This window comes from Anastrepha obliqua, chromosome 5 (genome assembly GCF_027943255.1).
Source record: "Anastrepha obliqua isolate idAnaObli1 chromosome 5, idAnaObli1_1.0, whole genome shotgun sequence".
NCBI classification, from domain to species: Eukaryota; Metazoa; Arthropoda; class Insecta; order Diptera; family Tephritidae; genus Anastrepha; species Anastrepha obliqua.
In genome coordinates, this window is record NC_072896.1 from 76,701,439 (window position 1) to 76,726,584 (window position 25,146).

General features: G+C 37.6%; 3 protein-coding genes across 13 annotated transcripts in view; all 3 read right to left on the reverse strand.

The window, feature by feature from the left end:
* Positions 1-342: 342 nt before the first annotated feature.
* Positions 343-6,030, reverse strand: LOC129248197 (zinc carboxypeptidase-like). Its single transcript, XM_054887658.1, has 5 exons — positions 5,856-6,030; positions 1,935-2,062; positions 1,327-1,711; positions 858-1,242; positions 343-616 (listed from the first exon to the last, which is right to left on the reverse strand). Exons 1-5 carry the CDS (start codon positions 6,012-6,014, stop codon positions 405-407), a joined length of 1,269 nt encoding a protein of 422 aa, XP_054743633.1. The 5' UTR covers positions 6,015-6,030; the 3' UTR covers positions 343-404.
* Positions 6,031-9,361: 3,331 nt separating this feature from the next.
* On the reverse strand, positions 9,362-11,157 carry LOC129248016 (zinc carboxypeptidase). Its single transcript, XM_054887419.1, has 5 exons — positions 10,978-11,157; positions 10,566-10,693; positions 10,120-10,504; positions 9,662-10,046; positions 9,362-9,590 (listed from the first exon to the last, which is right to left on the reverse strand). Exons 1-5 carry the CDS (start codon positions 11,128-11,130, stop codon positions 9,379-9,381), a joined length of 1,263 nt encoding a protein of 420 aa, XP_054743394.1. The 5' UTR covers positions 11,131-11,157; the 3' UTR covers positions 9,362-9,378.
* An 11,333-nt stretch (positions 11,158-22,490) lies between these two features.
* Positions 22,491-25,146, reverse strand: part of LOC129248345 (thioester-containing protein 1 allele R1) — a 60,025-nt gene continuing 57,369 nt past the window's right edge. For all 11 annotated transcript variants that reach the window (XM_054887863.1, XM_054887860.1, XM_054887862.1 and 8 more), the window contains 2 exons: positions 23,232-23,771; positions 22,491-23,151 (listed from right to left, as the gene is read on the reverse strand). In XM_054887863.1, coding sequence (XP_054743838.1) covers positions 22,585-23,151; positions 23,232-23,771 — 1,107 coding nt within the window. In that variant the 3' untranslated portion in view covers positions 22,491-22,584. The remainder of the gene's footprint in view (positions 23,152-23,231; positions 23,772-25,146) is intronic.

Here is a 25,146-nt window from a genome sequence, read left to right on the forward strand (position 1 = left end):
CCCCACTAACTTTGGACGAAACTAGGTGGTTAATCTTTACGTCCTTTATTAATTTATTAAGCAATTGAAATTCGAAATACCATAGGCATCTCTAGTGAACGAGTACGCCATATTTTACAAGAAAATGTATATATGAAAATGTTATGCGGAACATCAGTAGCACGTTCGTGAGAAGTGTTTCAGTTATGGTAAATAAATCCACTAAGGAGCTGGATTTTAATTCGACTAAATTTAAATATTACATTTTACCACAAACTTGATATGCATTATAAAAATTATTCTATGCATTTCAAAAGCATTAGCATGAATATATTTATTTATATAAGTATATATGTGTGTGTACAGTATTTATGTGCTTCCTTTCATTAGTACTTATATGTGCAAAATACATATGGATTTCTATTTCAAATAGTGTACTTTGGTTCCAGGTAACCCAATTCCTTAGCCTTCTTCACTATTGCCAATATGCCGGCGAATGTATCCTCACAATGTGGCAATATCTGTATTGGCGGCAAGATGAAACCAAAACGTCCAGTATCACGGAATTCGATGGTGTATGAGAGACGAATACCCTGTGTATTGTAGACCCAGTCTCTTGTCGAACCGGAAGTGAAATCTACACAGAAACATAAGAAAATTCAATAAGTAATTTCAACTATTTCTAGAAGCGTAAAGCTTTGACTCGATACTAAAAACAAAAAACAATTTTCATACTTTTTGAATATTCCTAGGCATACATATACAGTTTAGATCCACAAAAATTGTTTATGATGCAATTTAGAAAATCGAGCACGTACTTTAATTTCTTCCAGTTAAAACTCTTTTTCCTGTTCCCCTTTCAAAACTTCTTTACTTACACATGGACGTGGCTGATGTGCCATATGTGTATTCCGTGCCGTAGGGCAATTCTTTCACCGCATCTGAATAAGCCTTTGCCACTGCCATCAAATCATCATGATTATCGGTAAGCTCGCTTGTATGTCCATATGGTGAAAGCAACACTTGACTATACGAATGAAAGGCAAGCATAATATTGAGACGGTCTTTAATGCTAGCTATATAATCGGCAAGAGCTTTAATTTCAGGCTCGGAAAAAGGGTGCGTGCCGGCAAATGTCTCAGAGCATGGATCTGATGAGGCACCACCATTCTCCATCCAATGCGAATCACAATTACGATTCGGATCTGCGCCAATGCATGCCGAGCCCTCCACAGGTTGGCGAGTTTTGCGCCACATGCGATCCTGTAAAAATAAGTAGTAAGAAACTAAGTGAGAGCAGCAAAAATTGCAAAAAAATTATAGTAGAGTCATCTCTAGCTCGCATACCGTTTCATGTGTATAGACAAAACCATCTACATTCAAAACTGGTACAATATACCAATCATAGTTTTGGGCCAAGTTCACCACATCTTCATCTTCGGAAGTGAGTAATTCGTTGATGAACCAAGTCGCGGTAGCTGAGGTGATCCATTCTCGTGCATGTATGTTGGATTCGATGAATATGCCGGGATTGCCCGATTTATAAGAGATTTTAATGGCACGTATTTTACGTCCCTCATAGGATGTGCCAATATTTATTTCACTCGTAACAAGCGGATGCTTCGCTAATATGTCATCTAAAAATTCTTCGATTGCTGATAAGGGATAATAGCGCGTCCAACCAAATGAGAGATCATCCGTGGATTTAGAGGGCTGTTCATCATCGATGAGGCTGTAGAGTTCCACCACAACAAATTCTTTTATTTAGTAAAAATAATTATGGACTAAAAAATATTAAAGACATTGAAGTTTTAGATACCCTGCACACAATTTTTTTTCTCTTTTGTGATATGCAGGTTTGTAAGTAAAACTCTCACTTTTAAAATATTTTTATGACTTTTGCGAACTGCAAATGTATTTCATACGAGCATAAAGTGTTTTACTTATGTTCTCACCTTTGCACGTTTGAGACCATTACTTCCAAAGGCAGATTATGGGAGCGCGTATAGTTTTGTAGATGTATGAGCTTCTGTGGGCTTACCATAACATGAACTTCTTTGTCATCGCTGTGCCATAAATTAAACTAAATAGTAAAGAGTTTATTATCGCAAATATGTGTAGAGCAATGAATTAGCGGAGTTTAGTTTAAAATGCAAAAACAAAAAACGATACGTCGGCTTACGGTGGCTTGCTTGCTTATCAATACATGGACAATGCGAATTTTTTCAGTTTGGTGCTTATTTCTTTTTTAATTGAAGCTACCAAAACTGTAAGTTAAAAAAAATGTGTATAATTAAATAAAAAGGATTTAAAAAATATATTTATATTTTGGCCAAAAAGTCTTGCGGTACTTTTATTGAATTTTCAATTGTTCATAAAATTGGTTATAATAATGCGATTAAGTGAAATTTGCGCCGTTTTGTTCGATGACGAGTTCCCAACGAGATGTCAACTTCATAATGCCCCTCTTATAGACGCTCGCTCCCCTATTGTCAAAAAACTCGGAGAGCCAATTTTCACAGGACTCTCTTGTGGACAACTTCCGACTACCAAGCTCGTTTGCCATGGACAGAAATAGGTGGTAATCACTTGGTGCGAGATCCGGACTATACGGTGGATGCAAAAGAGCCTCCCATCCGAGCTCCCGGAGCTTCTGGCGCGTCACCAAAGATGTGTGTGGCCTGGCGTTGTCCTGATGGAAGACAATTCGGCCTCTGTTGGTCAAAGATGGCCTCTTCTGCATGAGTGCTGCATTCAAGCGGTCCAGTTGTTGGCAGTACAGGTCCGAATTGAGCGTTTGGCTATAGGTGAGCAGCTCATAGTGGATGATTCCCTGCCAATCCCACCAAACACACAGAAGAACCTTCCTGGCCGTCAATCCAGCCTTGGCCACCGTCTGGGCAGCTTCACCGCTTTTCGACCACGACCGTTTGTGCTTCACGTTGTCGTAAGTGACCCACTTTTCACCGTCAGTTACCATCCGCTTCAAAAACGGGTCGATTTTGTTGCGATTCAGAAGCGATTCGCATGCATCCATACGGGCAAAAATGTTTTTTTGCGTCAAGTCGTGTGGCACCCATACATCGAGCTTCTTTTTGAATCCAAGCTTCTTCAAATGGTTTATAACGGTTTGATGACTCATGCCCAGCTCTTGGCCGATGCTACGGCTGCTACTATGCCGGTCTCTTTCGATCAATTCAGCGATTTTATCGCAATTTTTGACGACAGGCCTTCCGGACCGTGGCGCATCTTCGATCACCTCTGCACCAGAACGAAAACGTTGAAACCATCGTTGTGCGGTAGAAATGGAAACTGTATCGGGTCCATAAACTGCACAAATTTTATTGGCAGCATGAGATGCATTTTTGCCTTTATCGTAGTAGTACTGTAAAATATGCCGTATTTTCTCTTTATTTTGCTCCATGTTTGCCACGCTATAACTCACGAACGACTAAAAGCAAACAACAATTAATCAAACACGTGTTAGCACGTGAAAAGAGCTTTCCAAAAAGCTCTAGCGTGAACCGATGCGACGAATACAACTAGAACTACGCGCTTGCAAAGACAAGCTTGCGGAAATACCGCAAGACTTTTTTGACAACCTCATATATATATATATATATATATAGACAGTGTGAACTACCTTTCTTCTTTTCTTTTTATGCAGGCAATCATTTTTTTCCCGAGTTCCGCAGTCACTAAGCAACGAACAATTGGAAACTAAAATCATCATCAAATCCACGCATGTGTGGCGAATATGATTCAATTATAGAAGTTTATGTAAGTAATGACAACTCCCTTATATTGGGTTGCATTTACGAAGGATTGAGGAAGAGGGAAACAATTTTCCCCTTCTTGCCTAAAGGTAGTGAAAAAGTACGCAAAATAGCAGTTAGTAATGTAATAAAAAATTTAAAAAATAAACCTATATTGGTGGGTTCAATCTATATTAGAACAAAACAACCAAAAACATATTGTTTTCTTTTAATAAAAATGTAATACTTACTTAATTTTTTTGTCAGGATGACTAAATCAAGTTAACTGTTTAATAAATCTATCAGGATTATTTAATGATTAATGTTCTGAAATTTAAAATAGTAATCAATGCTTTATGCCTATTGTTATTAAAGGTATGTATCCCTGTTAATTACTTTATTAAATTAATTACTAATAGAGTAAATACATCATTAGAAGACTGGTAGTATTGCGAAACGAAGAAAGGCTTTCTGAACTCTCTCAATCCTATTAGACAGACCTATTTGGTATGGTCTCCAAATAACAGCGGCATACTCTAATCTTGATCTAACAAGAGCACAATACAATGTTTTGAGAGTGTGTGGGTTGGTAAATGCAGAACAATTTTGGCGTACGAATGCTAGCATCGCATATAATCGTCTTATGACGTGGTTAACATGGCTAGTGAAATTCAGCTTAGAGTCGAAAATAACGCCTAAGTCTTTAATTTCCTCAACGGATTGCAAAGGTAAGCCAGCAATACTATACGAAGTATGCAAAGTATTGTTTGATTAACATATTTTACGTGAAAGCATTTGCTTATATTTAGTGACAAACGGTTTAAATAGCACCAGTTTCGGACAGTTTCAGAGTCACTAACACTGTTAATCGCTGCAAATTTTTAAGATCATCAGCATACAACAAGTGCTCAGCAAAAGAAAAGCAAGAACCAATATCGTTAATAAAGAGTATAAAGAGAAGAGGTCCTAGAATACTTCCCTGTGGGACACCAGAGGACGCAATAAATGCACGGGATGTCGTATTATCAACGGCTACAACGCAGTGCTTGTTGGACAAATATGATTTGATTCACGACAAAAACGTGGAGTGTATACCCAATGACGCAAGCTTCGACGAGAGTATTCGGTGCGATACTTTGTCAAACGCTTTAGAGAAGTCTGTATAAATTGTATCAATTTGGGATCTGTTCTGGAAGGCTGAAATGCAGTAATCATTGAAAATAGACAAATTAGGGACAGTGGAGCGACTTGCAACGAAACCATGCTGGTTGGTAGGTATTAGGCCTTTGACAGCAAAATATAACTTATCATTCACTGTTATCTCAAAAAGTTTTGAGACAGACGAAAGCTTCGAAATCGGTCTGTAATTGCTAACATCGTTTTTATTTCCACCCTTAAATATAGGCGTAACGGATGATTGATGAGTGAATAATTTATTGCCAAAAATATAGTTACTCTACAAATGACAGTTGATTTCTTTTTGCGACACTGAGGACAACTGCAGAGCCGATGAACTAGCGAGACTCTGCACCAAATTGACCGATGAGATGAAATAGGCATACCCTTACAAGCAATCGTAAGGAAAGGGAACGAAAGATTACGTAATGGAACCACCTGCAAAATCGACCGTCCGATTCTCAATGCTAAACGCACAGAATCGCTGATAAATCCAAATAAAAACAGTCTTAGCACACCGATTTTAGTCATAAAGGGGCCAGCACATGACTTCTGTAGAAGTTCTCTTGATGAGGAAGAGACAATCTTGCACCTTCTGTGCCACTGTCCTGCTCTATTTAGACGCAGATTTACCATTCTAGAAAGTACTCGAAGGTTTGCCTTTGCCTATCGAAGAACATTTACGACTGAAAGAAAAAAATTATTGTAACGAACCAATTACCTTCAGACTTACTAAAATCTTTCCACTCACAATTAATCTTACATCATATACCATAAGTTTTGAATAAAATACATCAAACATGAAAAAAAATTTCACATATCCTGTATTTGGTTGTTCAAAAATCTCTATGCGCTTTTATACTAGAGGAACAAGCAAGTACCAGGATTTTCATTTTTTAGCAATAATTAATTTTTTTTATTTCTTTTAGTCCCATTTGAACTTACACTTTCAGCATTTTCAGCCAATTTCTCGATCATCTGTCGCTGTTCTGCATTTTTGGTTTGGATTTTGAACACTTTAAAATTATCATAACGCACTTTTGACGCACATCCAACTGCCGCGAATATGGCTAAAAATCCGAAAACAAGCATTAAGCCTTTCATTTCGTTCAACTGCCAAGGGAGGATTGAACCGAATTAAACTTTAGGTCTTGTTAAATAACCAAAGAAGTCTAAAATCAATAGATTTATGATATGGTTCTACCTAATCTAATTGCGTTTTATTAACGATAAGCCTCTTTAGGTGATAAAGATGGTGCGGCAAAAATGATATGTGCCCAATGTACTGAATTGGGATTTCGGATCTAGCAACAATATTGTTAAACAAAGAATCTTGCAACATATTGCTAGCAACATTTTTCTATATGTTAAGGTGTATTATTTTGGAAACATTTTCATTATTAGTGCGTCTAATAAAGAGGGCAATCAGCTAGTGGTTTACTTTTGAAAATACCAAAAAATTATCGTATTATCTATTGGTTTATCAATAAGAAGAAGAAAATTAGTTTATTCAGAAGAGCAAACATGCCCAGTATTTATGGAATACGGTTTCCTTTGTGTGGCTGCCTCAGTTAGCATCGCAGTACCCATCTGTTAATGCAGTTTTTCCAGACCTTGGCGACAATTCCTGGCTCTTCGACGTAAGCGCCTGTATCGTTAATGGATTGAACGCATTATAACGTTTCTTCACGATACCTAACGGCACCAAATCACAGCCCCGAGGTGGAAAATTGAAAACGCAAAACGGCTGACAATACGACTACTAAACTTGGCGCACAACAGATCGATTGTGGCATGGGCTGTGTGCTATGATGCGCCGTTCTGCTCAAACCAAAGATCGCCCAAGTCTGTGTCTTCAATTTTGGGACTCAAAAAATTGTTTATCGATTGAGACCATGCCAAGCGACTGAAACCGGAGTGTGCTTTGCCCAATATATAAGAAGGGCGATCCTGCAATCTGCGTAAACTACCGCACCATAAGCTGGCTTAGCATTGTATATAAAGTTCTGTCCAGTACCTGCTGCCGACATATAAGGAGTCTTCGCATCTTGGGCAGCAGAAGATCAAACGGAGAATAATTCTTGCCGATACGTGTTACTTTGGGCTCAGTAGGCAATTGAAAAGTAGAGCTCTCTCTTGAAGGATCAAACATATACGCTCATTGCCGTCCTTTTATATGGCACAGAAGCATGGACGATATCAACAGCATTCCATGGAAGCATTCCAGAGAAAAATTCTCCGTAAGATCTTTGGTTCGTTCCGCGTTGGTTAGGAGTATCGTGTATGTTGGAACAGCAAGCTGCATGAGCTTTACAGGGGCATGGGCATAGTTAATCGTGTAAAACTACAACGACTACCCTCGCTGGGTCATGTTACGCATTTGAACGAAGACGCTTCAGCAAGGCGCATGTACACGGTGCCCCAAAAAGGACCCGAGGAAGAGGAACACCCCATGCTGGACAGGGAACTATGCTGTCATTGGCACTTCTACGATTACGTACAGTTTTTCCGATACCTGCAGTTGCGGAATATTTGCTTGTTATTGCAGCCACCGAAATGAAAATGCGCCTTGCTAAAGTTGAAAATATAAAAATTTTATAAAATAGCTCTTCTAATAAAAAAAAAAAACATTTGCCCATCGCAGACGTGGAGGCCTTCCTTTGTGGAATAACATAAAGATGGACACCACAAATTGGAGGAGAATAATGAGCTACCCACAGCTGATTCCATTTTAGCTAATTATTTTGTCTCTATTTGTCAATCTTTGCCACAGATTTTGACACTGCAGGGACTAAAAGCAAACACAAAATACTACTGTTGCTATACTACTGACACCTGTTCAATGTGCTTTAGTTTTATAAGAATACGAGTATAATGGACATGGCGCAGTAAATGAAGATCAAAGCCTCCTAGGTCATATCATACGCAGAGATAAACAAACACCTTAACCCTGAAAGTGTTCAATAGAGATGGTGGAGAAAAAGATGACTCCCCTCTATATTGGAAATACTGGTTAAAAAATAATATTGCTTCCCATTGAATAGCAAGAGAAAATAGTGACGCGTCGGCCAATTAAACTGAAGATAATCCAAGTGCTACACGAAAGCTCAATGGACTTAGCGAATACGAATGAGCTTAATATTCAACAAGCATAAAGAATTGCGAGACACAGATTATACATACTAGGTTGTTCAATAAGTTTTGCGGTTCGATCAGAGAGGGCGTTCCTACTAGCGTACACTTTTTCTGGTACACTCTTCATATGAACGTATGTGAAGATTCGTTTTACATGTTACAGTATTTTCTACAATGGAAAAAATCAAGAATCGTGCAGTGATTGAATATCTATTTTTATTTTTGGAAGGTTTAAAACCAAAGGAAATTTATGAACGAATTTTGAAAGTGTTTAAGGACTTTTCGCCATCAATTAGCACGATAGAAAGATGGGTTGCTGAATTTAAACTTGATTGGAGAAGCCTTGAAGCTAAAAACAACAACAACACCAGAAATCGTGGAAAAAATTACCGGATATTGTACTGGAAAATCGTTAAGTGACTGAAAGAGATTTACTAGCAGCCACAGGCATCTCACTGGACAGTATAAGCAATAATTTGACTGAGGTATTGAGTTTCAGAAAGCTGTGTGCACAATGGGTGCCACGTTCTCTAACAAAAACATTTTCGAATGCGACTTTCTCATCAACATTTAAGGTGTCGATTAGTGGATTCAAATCGGGAGGCTAAAGAGTTGTGTGGGCCTGATTCTTCGGAAGATTCTTCGTCCAAGAACTTGAACTCAGTTTTTTGGGATGCGAAAGAGGTTTTGTTTGTGGATTAACGGAAAAATACGTTAACGAATTCCCAGTTTGCATAAGCTAAAAATTATTTTTCATCAGGACAATGCACCGTTTCACAAGAGTATTTTGACTTGGTTAAAATCCATGAAGTAAAGTTCGAGTTGTTGGAGCATTCTTCGTAATCAGCAGATTTGGCCGAAAAAATGCATGCGTAAAAAGCGCTTTTCATCAAATGATGAGGTCATAATAGCTATGGAAGCGCATTTTCCAGCCCTTCTTGATTCTCACTTCAGAGATAAAATTCATAAATTGGGATCTCGTTGAAAAAGATGTATTGATGTTCAGGGATACTCTAGGTATTTCAAATCATTAAATTGGGTTTTTCTATCGAACCGGAAAACTTATTGCACAACCTAATATGTATGTATATACATTGTATTCGGGAGCGTCGTTAGCCGCTGAGTTCAGGCCACATCTACACTGATGGATATGACGATTTATGACATATATTTGATAACATTTCAAAGAAATTAGTAATTGAAATTAAATAAAATGCAACGATTCTTACACAATCGTTATATTTTACGGTTTGCTGCCTATACAGGCAGTAGGTATATTTCCGATTTTTTTTTTAAATCATAAAAAAAAACATCTGCCCATTTCATTTCACGTTTAATCTTCGTATTTAATCTTGAGATAACCCAATTCGTCAGCGCTTTTTACCAGAGCCACTAATCCGGCAAGTGTATCTTCACAATGTGGTATTATCTGCACCGGAGGTAGTATAAAACCATAACGTCCCGTATCGCGGAATTCGACGGTGTATGAGAGTTCAATACCCTGTTCACTGTAAGCCCAATCATTGGTGGCACCAGAGGCGTAATCTACAAGGATTGTAACAAATGATTTGAATAGAGTTCTAGAACAATATCCTGTGCCACTTTAATTGACTTACACATTACATCCGCTGTAGAACCATAAGTATAAGTCGTGTTATAAGGCAGCGCTTTGACCGCATCTGAATAAGCCTTCGCCACTGCGATTAAATCATCGTGATTTGTAGGAGGCTCTTGCGTCCAGCCATAAGGAGAAAGTAACACTTGACTGTAGGAATGAAAGGCGAGCATAATATTGATACGATCCTTAATGCTAGTGACATAATCGGCAAGGGCCTTAACCTCCGGCTCTGAGAACGCTACCGGACCGGCATATGTCTCATCGCAGGGATTCGAAGAAGCGCCATTACTCTCCATCCAATGTGAATTGTAGTTGCGATTCGGGTCTGCACCAATGCATGACGAACCCTCCACAGGTTGGCGAGTTTTGCGCCACATGCGATCCTGTAAAGAAAAATAGTAAGAAAATAAGTGAAGGCGGCTTTCACAAATAAAAATTGCACCTGAAGCTGCATACCGTTTCATGTGTATAGACAAAACCATCCACATTCAAAACTGGCACAATATACCAATCATAGTTTTGGGCCAAATTCATCACATCTTCATCTTCCGAAGTGAGTAATTCATTGATTAACCAAGTCGCAGTCGCTGAGGTGATCCATTCTCGTGCATGTATGTTGGATTCGATGAATATGCCGGGATTGCCCGATTTATAAGAGATTTTAATGCCACGTATTTTACGTCCCTCATAGGATGTGCCAATATTTATTTCACTCGTAACAAGCGGATGATTCGCCAATATGTCATCTAAAAATTCTTCGATTGATGATAAGGGATAATAGCGCGTCCAACCAAATGAGAGATCATCCGTGGATTTAGTAGATTTTTCTGCATCGATACGACTGCGGAACGAGAATTTGCTTTCAGTTCTTAAATTTTTTCACAACAGCTGTCTATATTTACCTCTGCACATTTGAAACCATTACTTCCAAAGGCAGATTATAGGAGCGCGTATAGTTTTGTAGATGTATGAGCTTTTGTGGACTGACCATAATATGCACTTCTTTATTGCTGCTGTGCCATAAATTGAACTGAAATTTATAGTTGGTTATCAGTTTTAAAAGAGGCAAGAAAAAGTGCAATTTATAGTAGTAAATTTAAGAGATTTTCTTCAATCGGACCCTGTCATTATAAACCAAAAAATTAAAAAAAATAAATACAATTTAGCTGAAGTTCAGTTTAAACTGCAACTTAGTATTATTATTTGAGTTTTGAAAATTTATCATGATGCAAGGTTTTTACATGTGATAATTCCTCCTTTCACTTCTTACAAATATTTCACTTCCCAACTCCTTTCACCACACTTTGAACTTACATTCTCCGAATCGGCAGCCAATTTCTCAATCATTCGTAGTTGTTCCACATTTTCCGTTCTAATCTTGAATACTTTGAAATTATCGTATCTAGTGACTTTGGATGCGCTTGCAATGGCCAGGAAAATGGCTAAAACCAATATTAGAAGTTTCATTTTGTACAGCCAACAGTTTGAATGAAACTAAACTTAGTTGAAGTGGTCGAAGCAATTAAGTACTTGTCGTAACAGCACGTTCAACTTTATCAAATTTTTAATCATAGATAATCAGCAGATAAGCTTTTGAAAGTGCTATATTATCGGTAAACTATCAATCGAAATAGATGTAATTGCTTTGAAAATTGGCATTCTTTAAGTTTATCAGCAACCGATTTATAATGAATGAGAATGTACTTGTAGATAAAATGGTACGAATATTTGGTTGGTTTCGCATTCTTTAAGTATACGAGTACCATTAAGAAGATGGATTGAAAGTTTTTAAAGAAAAGTTCACAAAATTGAATGCTCCGTATGTTACTAAAGCATATTTTACAACATTAATAAGGCCAATACAGGAATATGGTTCAAAAGCTTGGGATCTGTGTTACCAAATTTAAATAGAGAAGCGAAAAGGTGGTACAAAATTAATTGGAAGATTTACAATTTAATCAAGTGGCGTCGTGCGTCAATCATATTTGACACTTGTGACCTAGACAGTTCTAGTATAAAAACATATAGAAGTAAGCAATGAAGCTGGTAAAGGTGCTGGCCTAATGCAGGCTGGCTTTGCTTGCTGTGCTTACTTTGCTTGGCTTTGGAAACTTGTATGGTCACATGGGCGCTAAATGTTAACTCGAAGCTGTGAAAAAATATTGCGAATTTTTCTTTTAATACTGAAAATGTACAAGATAAGATATGAAAGTACAAAGGATACTTAATATTTACTGCGGTTGTGAACCTTTTCCCATCTTTATATATTTGGTGTCAGGTAAAAGCTGCACTATTTACCTCACTATTTGTAACAACCAAGCATTGATGTAGGTTTTTCCAGAGCCTCTAGCCTATATTTTTGAAAGTTTCAATCCTTTGCTGCATTCCATCATCACTCGCCTACCTGGTAAAATTCGTGCAAATGAATAAGATCGCAAGTAGCGCTCCTGCCGATTCCAAGTTCTTTACTACTAGAGCGGTCACTTAAAATGTTTTTTGACTACTGCTCTGAACTGCTACCAGCACCTTCGTCTTCGGCTTCGCTTCAACTCTGTATACAACGTAAAATTCACAAATGAAGTAAAACCAATTAAAATTAAATGAAGGTCAGGGGTGTTCAATTCCTAATGTCAAAAGCTCTGCAACTGGAACATTGAGCTATTTGAAACGTTGCCGTGCTTCAACCACTTCAAGTAAAACTGCCATTTAGTCTCATTTCATATATTCCAGTAATGTTCTATTCATTTTTGGCAGATATCGAAGCCAAGCAAGCAAAATCAGTTCGCATTGGGCCTGCACCTAAGAAAATAAAAATTTCTATCACTAAAATATTTTTATTTAGTAAAAAAGTTATTCAAAACCAAATTTCATGATTAATATTGCGCCTTCTTATAGATAGAATCCCTTCAATAACAATTTTTACTTTTCGCCAGAAAAAAAAAAAAATTGTTGGGACTCGTTTCGTGGTCTTCCCCTATACAATAGCCGTCTAAAACTGATAAATTTTCGCACTTTTCTAGTCATAGAAAAATGCCAGGAATAGTATTTATAGTCGAGCTTGATTACAGAGTAAATTCCCAGCATATTCCTTCAGCCGGTGTCGGCTTGGCGGAAACGGGCAAAAAAATGAAAAAAATATGTGCACCCATAGTCAAAAATATTACCACAATAAATTGTCACAATGTTTACTAAAAGGCCTTTATTTGTGGTAGTTAAACAACTATATTAAAAATGTTGTTAGTGTTGATATATTTAGAGTATGCAAAGATAAAGAGTGCAAATTCAAAGAAAACAACACCATATTTCACAGTAAAGCAAGCACTTTATGTCTCCTCTCCTCAAAAGTATTTCCAAAGCATTAAAAAGTTATTTGTTTGTGGAATTAAATGCTATTTTATGATCTTACATTAATAGTTTGTAAGAATATTGATTAATATTCCGCTTCGATTCGTATTCGATTACTGCTTGTAGCCTGCAGTGAATGGAGTCAATGAATTTGTGTGGAAATGGAATTGTCGGCTAATCCCATCTTTTCCTTTTGTTGTTGATTGTCCGTTGTTGCTTGCTAAATGTTAAAAAATCCTGTTGTTGGTTGAGAAAAGGTTGTTGGCTGATGTGAATGCATAATTATTAATAAGGCTAATTATTAATGTGGCTTGGTTAGAGCACCGTAAATGGGCACGAACTGTCTAAACTCGTAGAAGGACACGCACTACCAAAAATAACTGATATCATGCATTTTCTTATAAATGCACTGAAACTGAAATGAGAACTCATCTATCCAAAACACATTATGCCAGAACTCAATTGGTTCTTTTATGTGCTCCATAGCAAAGGCGAGGCCTTGGATCTGTTCGCTGAACTTATGTCGATCATCTCACGTACAGCAAAAGTTTTGATATATGTACTTTTTAATCTGCGCCGCACTGTTGCTTCATGGAGTTGGTGCGAGCACAACAAAATTTAACGAAGGACTTTCCTTGATTAATACTCTCCTTGATAATTCCCTCATTAATACTCTGCTATCTCTGTAGTTAGCAATTGGCTTGCAAGCATTCCTTGCTTTATTTGCTAAATCTTCATAGATCCTTCTTTTGAATTAAATTGTAACCGGGAAATTCAGTAAGATTTTGCAAATTCTGAAGCTGAAATACTAATATTTAATTTCTTAACGATTTCTGCTCGTATTTCAATGCTTAGCTCAGTTGTTTTAGCTATTTTAATAGTTAAATATTCAAAACAAATTTGTTTTCACAATTAAATCTGACAGCAATCACGCTTTATCATAACAAAATCATAACTAGCACTTTTTAATGCTGTGTAATTACTTTTGACGCCATGAGGCATGTTTCGAATACTAATCCCACTCTTAAATGGGAACGTACGATATCGAATATGAAGTGAAGAGTAGAGGTCGTCAGGTGCAAACACCTATGTTCGAATAAACTAAAATCTTGCTGATAGTGTGGTAATAGGAAATACCATTTTTTCATTCTTTCTGCTGGTGATATCAGAAATGGAACAGTACGAAGAGGAGATAAAGAAAATGTCAAAAAAATTTTTTTTTTTTTGAAACAATATTGGTAAATGAATACGAGGGTCGCCTTTGCAATACTGCGTTTGATGAACTGTCATTTGATATTTTTATCGAAAATTTTACTACAATATTTTTTAGCACAAGCTTTATTTGTTGTTCTTTCAGTGAGTTGAAAAATTCATCTCGCCCAAAAACTGGAATTAACTCTTGACAATTTTCGTGCGACATTTTGTTATAATTTTCGATGTGGATTATCGCTGCTTACAAGCTTTGCTCATTCGGTTGTCTTATGGAACTCTACTCATGAATTAAAGCATTTTTAAGGGCTCTTGGTACTCAGATCTGAAGACTGTGACCAATCTAACAAAACAATGTTATTGTCTTCAAACCAACGATCGTAGTCCCTGATTTGTGACAAGGAGCATTGTTTTGTTGAAATTGAACTCTTTCAAAATTACTGCCCCCGAAAATACTCGTTAACGAAGGTAAAATTCAGGCAGTTTCTAATACATTTATGTAGTTTTGACTGTCCAGGCGCCCCCGCAAATGAACATTTCGCCGACACCATCAGCAGTCATACAGCCCCGAATCCTAATGCCGCCTCTCTCATGCTTAACAGTGTATGCCACGCAATCTTGATGGTATTCCTCGGCAACACGTCGCTTCACAATAGGAAAGAAAAAAAAAACAACGTTTTATAAGATTTGCGTTATTTCCTCAAAACTGGACTAGGTTAAGAAGCTATGATTGTTGATATTTTAAAATGATGTGAACTAAGCCTCCTCGAAGTTTGATTCATCAGGGCACAGAACATTCGGCCAATCTTTCGGTATCGGAGAGCCCCTTCTAAATGTTTTTTCCGATTTGTTTCTGAAAGCCACGCTTCTTTTGGTTTTCGTATTTTTTTAAACATGTTTCCAGAAGCCGTATTCTACCTGTTCGAGCACTAATGGATTTTCCAATTTTTTCTAACAGGGCAGTTACAAGGGCTGAAGAGCATTTTTTACGAACCTTGAGAGACTCGCGTAAAAGTTTTCGGTCTTATCGTTCATTAGAAAGGCTGTCTTCATCCACCTTTTGATTTATTATAATGGCATTTTGTCTTCGCAATTCGCTTAATAGCACATTCGACTGAGCACCGCGAACGTCCCACCAAATTAACAAACTAAACCTTCCCTTCCTCAGTTAAAACTTGGATTCCCACTCTTTTATCACTTGTTTTAGGCATTTCGATAAAAAGAAATTATTTATATCCGCTTGATATTTTTTATCTTTTGCACTAAAGATTATTCACACATTGACCACCGAATTTAAAATGCCAAAATATTTTAAGTATTTGTTTAGACTTTACGCGACAAGTAGGCCATGGTTTTCCCCATAATATATTATAATTTATTAATTTTTAATCAAAGGTTAAAAAAAATGTATTGTAAAGAGCATGACTTGATTTGGAAGTTTTTAATTTTTACTCACAGATAAATAATCAAAAGTAAATAAAAATTCCTCCCTATATATTCTTAAATCCCTCAAAAGATGCGACACATGAGACACCCAAAGAATTAACGCAAATTAGAATATGAGTGAAGAAAGTTGCCTTGCTACTTCACCTTTTATTTTTCCATCGTGGGAAATGTATGCGCATTAAATATGTATATGATTAGGACAAATTTTAAAAATGAAAAAAATGTAGATTAGGTTGCGTTTGACAGCCGCATTGCACACAGGGACAGTGATGCCACTTAGACCACGAAATGGGTCTATTGTGAGCCGCAGGGGCTGGACTGGACTACATTTCCCCTGCAAGATTAAATCATCCTGAGCTTTGGAGAAAGCGGAAAAGGTTGTTGATAACTAAAGTGTATAGATTATCTATATTCATTAAGTAGTAGGATTTTAAATATCGGTTCTTGCTACTGGCTAGAGCCGGGCATGTGCAAAAAGGTGTTGAATTGTTTCCAACTCCTCCTCATTTCTGCAGCTACGACAGAAATCATGCATGTAAACGCCTAATCTCCTATGAGGGCCCCTACTAAGGTCCTTATTTGAAGTATTCTCAATTTTGTAAAATTCTTGGATAGAAATAACTTTAGCCTTGGACATGTTTGCCTCGCAATTTCACAGGTACCGGCACTAATACATCTTTGATTTACAGAATTGATTAGTGCGTTCATAACACAAAGCTTACAAGTTTCGGGAGGTATGGCCATAAAATTATTTATGTTTGGCATGCAGGTTCCTTACAACCTACAGTTCCACAGAGATATGTGGCCTGGAACCAGCATAAGATAATACGATACTGTTTAGTCATCTCATTAACAGATTGGCGAAAATGTAAGACACTCCTTGATGTTATTTGGAATGCATCGAGGGCCCTTAGGGCAGCTTGGCTTTTCGATAGAATGCAGATATCTGTTGATGATATGTTGTTTATCCTAACCATTCATGAATAGCGTTTATTTCCGCTTGAAAAACACTACAGTAATCCAGTAAATTAAAGGATTCGCTCATAAAAAGCTCTTCGCAATATAACCCTGATCCTACACCGGTTACCATTTTATATCCGTCCGTGTAGATCTTAATTGGTGCGTTGGGTGATGGATCTTCTTCAAGCCAGAGAAGGGATTTGTGTCATAGTCTTTCATTGTGAACTCGTGCAGAGCCTTAAAGCAAAACAGGCCGCTATGTATTTACAGGAGACACCCAAGAAATTTACTTAAAAATTTCAAAAATATCGAAATTAAAAAAAAAGTAAACAATTTCACTAAATATGGTTTCGATCGTTTTCCATATACCATATTACCTTTTGAAAAAAAAAATTAGATAAAGAACGCCATTTGTCTGAAGAGGTACAAAGATTGTTTTAAACGATTCAAAAGCAGTGGCTTCGACGTTAATGTGGAGATGCGCTCCGGAAGACCAGAAAATACTTATGGCAATATTGTGATTTATTACGAAAAGAACTTGCAAAATTTCCACTCACTTGTCAAAACGTTCATCGAAATTTCAAATAAACTTCGCGGGACTGTCCCATTTCTAACTATGCGGTAATAATGGCACTCACTATATTTACCTCTTTTTACATACCGATAATTCTAAAGGTAAGTTGTAAGCACAGATGTATATTTTTCTATATGTATGCGTAAATATTTATGGCCACAATATATATGTCCCTCTCCAATGCCACTGAGGCTTATATTACACTTGTAATGAAATTTATAAAATATGAACTAAATTTGTAAAATGTTATCAGCTTTCAGCTTTCAACTTACCACAAATCTATAAATGTCTATTTTTTCTCTAAAATAAGAAAAAGATTTCACTTGAATTTCACATTCAGCTCCATTAGAACCACATTATTCGCACTGATACCTAATTTCTCGATCACTTTTTGTTATTCCACATTTCTTTTCCTAATTTTTAATACTTTTAAATCATTCTGAAATTTGACGCACTTCCAACGATCATAAAAATGCGTAAATTAGGGAGATGTATAAAAAATAAAATAAAGCTTATCATTTTGCACAAGTGGCGTAAAAAAACTAACTAATTTTGTTTTAAGTGGTCGAAGCTGATAAGTGCCATACTATGTAGCCTGCCTTCGATTTTATTCGATTTATTTAATAAGCCAGCTGATAGTTGAATAACCATTCAATCGCCCATTCATTCCGTATTAGAACTGTAGATTATCATTATTATTAGTGCAAGGGGATTTAGCACGGCGACCGCAAATATCTATGGTGCCACTTCATTGATTCAGGGTATCTCTCTGAGCCCACCTTAGTATATATTAATATTTGTTCTATTTTATTGAGTTTTATTTCCTCTTCTGGTAAAATATGTTTCCAGTAGTTAAAGATTACTTACATATAAGAAATACGGTGGTGATTTTATACCAGCAATATTTTATACACTATACATGAAGGGCGATCAGATTGAAGGTACTTTTTCCAATAGGGATTCCAATAGAGATTACACGTGATTACTGTCAAACTAAATACATAATTTTTTTCAGTATTCATTCGCATTTCGTCGTGGAAAGATTTACGCCTCAACAACGTTTACAAATCTGCAATTGTATTACGGAAATCGACGCTCTGTGAAAAGTGTGCATCGCGCGCTTAGGCCAACTTATCGTGCTCAACGCCGAGACCTATTTTTGCTTTAATGGCTACGTCAATAAGCAAATTGCCATATTGGGCTGAAGAGCAACCCGAAGTCATTCAAGAACAGCCATTGCATCCATTGAAAACAACCGTTTGGTGCGGTCTATGGGTTGGAAGAATCATCGGCCCATATTTTTTCAAAGACGAGGCTGATGCCAATGTAATAGTGAATGGAAAACATTGTCGCGCCATGATAAACGACTTTTTGATGCCGGAAATTGAAGTCCCTCATCTCCACAATATTTGATTTCAACATACATATTTGTTTTGGGTGAGCAATCTATCTCTCGCCTCGGAGCAGTGGATTGGCCACGAAGATCGTGTAATATCATCAATTTGGAATTATATTTATGGGGGTATGTAAAGTTTGCGGTCTTCTGGGTCACTTTCCCAAATTTACCTACTTTCCCTGTTTCTAAAAAAAAACATCTCATTCCTCAACCCCAAAAACTTATCCTTTCCATTTTTACTCCCGCATAATAGTCAGCGCATTGTGGCTGCTAAAAAACAAAGAAAAACACACAGTTACACATTGCATCAATGGCGTCACCAAGGAAAAGCGGGCAACCGCGGTGATAGCGCAGACAGACCAAATTTAGCGAAGTCCTCAACCATCTGTGCGATCGTTCTGTCAGAAAAATGTGAAACACAAATGGCGCTCCCAGCAGCAAGAAGGCGTTGTTCCTAAGCGACGAAAGGTGGGCATTCCGACTATTTAGAACTAGGCTAATCACCTACCCTGTCAGAAATCAAAATAGATTAACGAAACCAACGCAAGGCTGTGTCTTGTCGAGGCTCTATGCTCCCGAGAGGAGTGAACAATGAAAACAAAAAAGCCAAAAATGTAAAGCGTAAATGCTTTGTGGATAAACCAGATTCGATTGAGGCACTGCAAGCCAATATTACTAAAGTTATTCACGCGATACCGACCGGAGTCCTCCAGCAAGCCATTCAAAATGGTTTCTTGCGAATGGCTGAATTACGGCGTAGTTACGGCCAACATTAGAAAGGGGTTATCTTTAAAATATACATGCCATTAATAGTTGTACACAAATCAATTTGAATTTTCGTTGTTTCATTTCAATTTAAAATCCGATACCCCCAAATATATCACCTTTTACATATATATTATGTACTATAATATATTATATTTGGCTCCATATCCAAGCTTTGTTTTCCTTTTTTAGATCTTCATTTATTTCATACAATCTGTCACAACAATAACAATAAGTACTATTTTTACCTACAATTTAAAAAAGAATAACTTGGAGTAAGAACTCCCAGTGGAATTCGTTACTTATTAATGAATATCATATAACATATATGTATATATTATACAATTTTATAACTTTTGTATTTACGTATTTTTCGTTTTAAATCTTTGCATTAAATCGTTAGGCTGACATTTTTTTAATCTCGAAGAGATTAACCTTAGAAAGGTTATTTACGCGGTTATTCGGACGAGTGGCAAGTCGGTTGTTGTATCTCTGTCTGGGGTTGTTTATTTCTTCGAAAACTGTTGTAACTTTCAGGTCACGGTGCAATATCTCGTTTCGTACAAATCATGGTGCATTGGCACACATGCGGAGCACCTTTGCCTGAAATCTTTGCATAATTTCTAGATTTGATTTTGCAGCTGAGCTCCATAATTGAACTCCGTACGACCATATCGGTTTCTGCATGGATTTATAGATAAGCACCTTATTGTCTAGTGTAAATGCTGAATTGTAACCGATTAACCAGTGTAGTGATTGCAGTTTCAGTCCAAGCTGACGACAGTATCACTTCCTTGTGATACTCCTGCTCTAATTGCGTGAAGTTTAGTGGTTTCGTTTTTTATTTTAAGAAGAAAATGTCTATTTTGCAAGTATGATTTTATGAGCATATGACAATTGTGCGGTAAACCCTGCTTAAGCTTGTATAGCAGGCCTTCATGCCAGATTTTATCGAAAACTTTCGTTATATCTAAAAATGTCTCTATACAGTATTGCTTCTTCTCAAGTGCTTATCTAGCGAAATCATACACACAATTAACTTGCTCTATGGTAGAGTGATACTTACGAGAACCAAATTGGTGGGCTGGAATGAGATTCCTTTGCGCAATTATTGGATTTATCCTTTTTGAAAGGAGGTACTTACAGTCTTGTACCGCCTCCGAATGAGATATAGTTTTTATGAAAAGATTTTCCCATGACAGAAATACACTCGGCGGTTTACCATTAGCTGCTAATTGCTATTAGAAAATATCATTTTCTATTATTTAGTGTTTCATGGCTTCTGCCTTACAGAATGGTAATCACATACAAACCTTTTCGGCTACAGTGGTTAACAATACGTGGTTAACAACGTAAAATAACAAAGATGTAATAAATGGACTCCTGAGGCGCTCAATGATTGTATTGCAAGAGCTGTATGGACCGCACACTGGGTAATTGTTATTCTAAATGCAGTACTATATAGTATTCTTATTTATTTAAGGACACTCTTAATTCTTTTCTTTAAGTGACACAAGCTCGTAAATGGTCGAACCCTTTCTCAAGCCAATTAACAGACAATTTTTGTGTTAAAAAAACTGACTAAAAGTAGGGGTTTTCGTAGTTACTCAACCACATCGCCATATATCGGACGCGTTTTCTGCAAGAATATTTGTTCTAACCAGAGAACTAATATATTAATATTATATAAAGATCAAATTGTATACTGCTTTTAAGAGAATACTTTATACAAATACATCTCAAGAACTAACCACTTTCGTGGTTTAGAACTGTTAAGGATTTAGACCTGTTATGGATTTAGAACTATTATGTAATATGGATTTTATTACAAGAATATTTAAGACTCTAGTATTGTTTTTGGGCAATTCAATATCCCGAATCCTCGTTGGCACCACATATGTGACCTATTTTAGCAATAGATAGGCTCTAAGGAATAAAATTAAAAAAAAAGTATCGAAAACTGGAATTTTTTAGGTTACAATTTTATGTATAAAGGGTTTTGAATAGCTCAAAATTTTACAATATACGGCAGCCGTTTTAGTTAAGCTACAGCTGTAAAGTGTGATGGTGTGTGTGATTCAACAACGCTTCAAAATGTCGTTATCAAAATCAGTGCGCAATTCACCAAACACTCCGAGCGCTTCGTCCAATTCGTTAATGCAACCGGATCGGTGGTCCACTAAGCAGTGCCTATACGTGAGTGAAAAGCAAGATCGTTGAAGAATAATGTTGCCGCTCGATACAGTGTGCTAAACAAACAACTCCATTCGTCGCAATGCTAAAGAGCTAATCTTACTGCGATATCAGCTTGGCGGATTATCTTCTTCTTACGCGATTTTGGCCGAGTTTAGCAAAGCCCCGATGATGTCGATATCATCGGCATACGCCAGCAATTGTACGCTCTTATAAAATACGAGTATTGTGCCTGAGCGATTAAGTTCTGCGGCTCGTACGATGCTCTCCAACATTAGGTTAAAGAAGTCACACGACAGCGAGTCACCCTGTCTGAAACCTCGTTTGGTATCAAATGGCTCGGAGAGGTCCTTCCCAATTCTGACGGCGCTGCTGGTGTTGAGCAACGTCATCTTGCATAGCCGTATTAGTTTTGTGGGGATACCAAATTCAGACATCGCGGCATATAGGAATCTTCTTACTGTCGAAAGCAGCTTTGAAGTCGACGAAAAGATGGTGTGTGTCGATTCTCCTTTCATGGGTCTTTTCCAAGGTTGGAGGATGGTTCCATATGTAGAAGTCCGCCCAAGTAGGGAAAGTTACTGATCGCCATTCACTTGGGAGCCCGGGATTAGCCCAAGTATCTTCTGGGTAGCTTCCGAACACCCGTTCGGGAGTGAGCTAATGTGAGCAGGCGAAACATTCCAGGATAGCTGGTTGTGCGCTGGGTTTGGGACCCGTCACTTAAAAACCACCCCCCCCCCCCCCCCCCCTGAAAACATACACAAAGCCTCGGATGAGAAACCAAAGAATATTAGTAGACTAATATTGGACGAGCGCTGCAGAGACGCGGCTACATATGAAAAAATTCCAATACCGCTTCAATTGTTGGTTTTATACTTGCATTGACGTCTCAAAACAATATCTGTACATGCACATAAAAGTAAGTAAACTTCGATATATTTTATATTTTATTTTTTATTATTTTATTTTCATTTATAATATTTTACTCGATAAAGCATAAGTATCCATGTTTGAACATACTAAAATATATTTATTGCTGTTTTTCGGAGTCTTTTACTTTTTTGCAATTTTCGCCACAATCTTCGCCCTCACAAATATCACAAAGCGACGACTGTACTTGATAGTATTCGGTGGCGCGACGATTCGTATCGTAGTAGTCATAGATGCTGACGGCAGCGGGCTTTTGCTTGGCCACCGCATGCGTCTTGGTAGCCTTGACTGGCACGCACTTAACGTCGCCAGCCGTCAAGCTATCGAAGTACACGACCACTGTCGAATCGGAATTCTTTGTTTCGGTACGCTTAACACTATCCACCACTTCGATAGCTTCGAAGCTTTCAGAATCAGCAGTGTAACCGGATGGTAGGGACACTTCCAATACAGCCATATTGGATTCGCTTTGTTCGGCGTTAGCAAGCGGCACATATTCGACACATACATCAACAGCTATTGACAGTTTCTCATTTTTGATGTCTGTTTTTATTTGGAAACTAGGTTTCTTGTCTTTTTCCGCCAAATTATAGCGGTATGACATTTGTACCATAGCGGAGCCGTTGCCCTTAGCGGTGAAATCGACTTGACGTGTGCTCTTGGGTAACTGTTGGTATAGGAAATAAAATGGTGTCATTTTTTTTTGAAGTTCGCAATCCACAGTCAGTATTCCATTTATTTACTTACCACGTGAGTTTGCATCACAAGCGAATTTTCCGGATTCACTTTAATAGAGCCCTTACCCTCTTCGGCACCGCTTGAAACAAAATCGATATCCATTTCGCCACTGCCATAGCCAGCCTTCTCTGCAAACTTTATGAGCGCCTGCAATCCTACCACCGTATCCTGTGTCGAAGCAAAACCACCATTGCTGTTACGCTGGGAGATCAGCCATTTGATAATTGGCAAAGCATTTGCGGCATCGCCTTTATCCAGCACCGCTAGCAGTACGTAAGATGTGATCTCTACGTCATTGCTCCTTGGACGCCAACGCCAAATGGGATCTGCTTCTTTGGGCGTATCTTCCTTCGACCACCATTGGCGACCGTTGTCCTGTTTGGCAAGACCTTGTAGTTTGGTGAGAACTTTGTCGGCGGTAGGGTTCTTGGCCAATTGCAGAGCCAAGACAGCAATAGAAAGCGAGTATTGATCATCCGTCTGATCCACGTTGTCCAATACGAATTTAAGGCCATTGTCGATTTGCGATTGATACTTTGGTGTGTACTCCTGAGAAAGAGAAAAGAAAGAATTGAAGATGAAAAAAGTAGAGAGAGAGAGAGTCGGAGAGATATCAAGGGTATAGTGTAAGCTCAAAATTTTTTCAAGAAGTATATTTTAATTTAAAAATTAAAAAAAATATATTTATAAACATTTTAAAAAGAATCGAAGATATTTCCCTTGAAAAAACCCTGTACCAGAATTCAACAAATAAGAAAAGAAGAAGGTCTCCTCTGCGTTGGAAAGATCAGGAGGAGAAGGACTTGGCTTTATTTGGTGTGTCCTACTGGCGTCAGTTAGCACGAGAAGAAACGATCCGCTTCAACTACTGGACTCAATTTAAGAGGATTAGTGGAATTTTCGATGGCAACAGTGCCGAAGAACGAGAGTTAATACCTATTGTGAATTGAAAATAATCAAATTTAAGACAAGAAGAACAAGAAAGACTGGATGCAATGCTAGTATGCATGAATACATATGTACGTTCGAAATTACATTAATTATTCTGATATTTCGGAGCAGTTTGAAAAATTGCAATCTTTTTTTAATGGATAAGTTCGTGCGGTTTTACAACAGATGGCGTAACTTGATTATTATTCCATCGATCCACATTTCCAAACATTCATTGGAGAGCTACTGTCGTAAGGCACAAACGTCAGTATAAGTTTTTTATTTGAAGCGTAAACAACAATATTTTTACCACACTTGAAAATGTCGAATTTCGTGCCAAATAATGTGTTTTTGCGGGGAATTTTTTAATATGAAGAAAAAAGCAGCCGAAAGTCATCGTATCTTGGTGGAAGTTTATGGTGAGCATGCTCTAGCTGAGCGAACGTGCCAGAAGTGGTTTGCACGCTTTAAAAGTGGTGATTTTGGCCGCGCCGCCAAAGTTCATGGATACCGAATTGGAGGAATTGCTCGATCAAGATCCGGCTCAAACGCAAGAAGAGGTTGCAAAAACTTTGGGAGTTGATCAATCAACCATTTCCAAACGTTTAAAAGCCATGGGAATGATCCGAAATTCAAATTTCGAAAAAAAACCGCACGAACTTATTCATATTTATTTCTTACTATTAAGGCAACTAATACACGTATTTGTTGGCTTTCGTGCATCTTTTACTGAAAAAATACTCAATAAATAAATCAACTATTCACTTATCGACCCGACAACCGTCTCCGAGGTTCCGAAGGAATTTTTGCGTCGAGTTGTCACCGTTGATGAAACCTGGATTCATCATTACTCACCAGAAACTAAACAAAAATCAAAGCAATGGATTTCTTCCGCTGAATCTGTACCAAAGAAGACGAAGACAGTCCCATCTATGGGCCGGAAAGGTCATGGCGACGATTTTTTGGGATGCGCACGGTGTCATCCTCATGGATT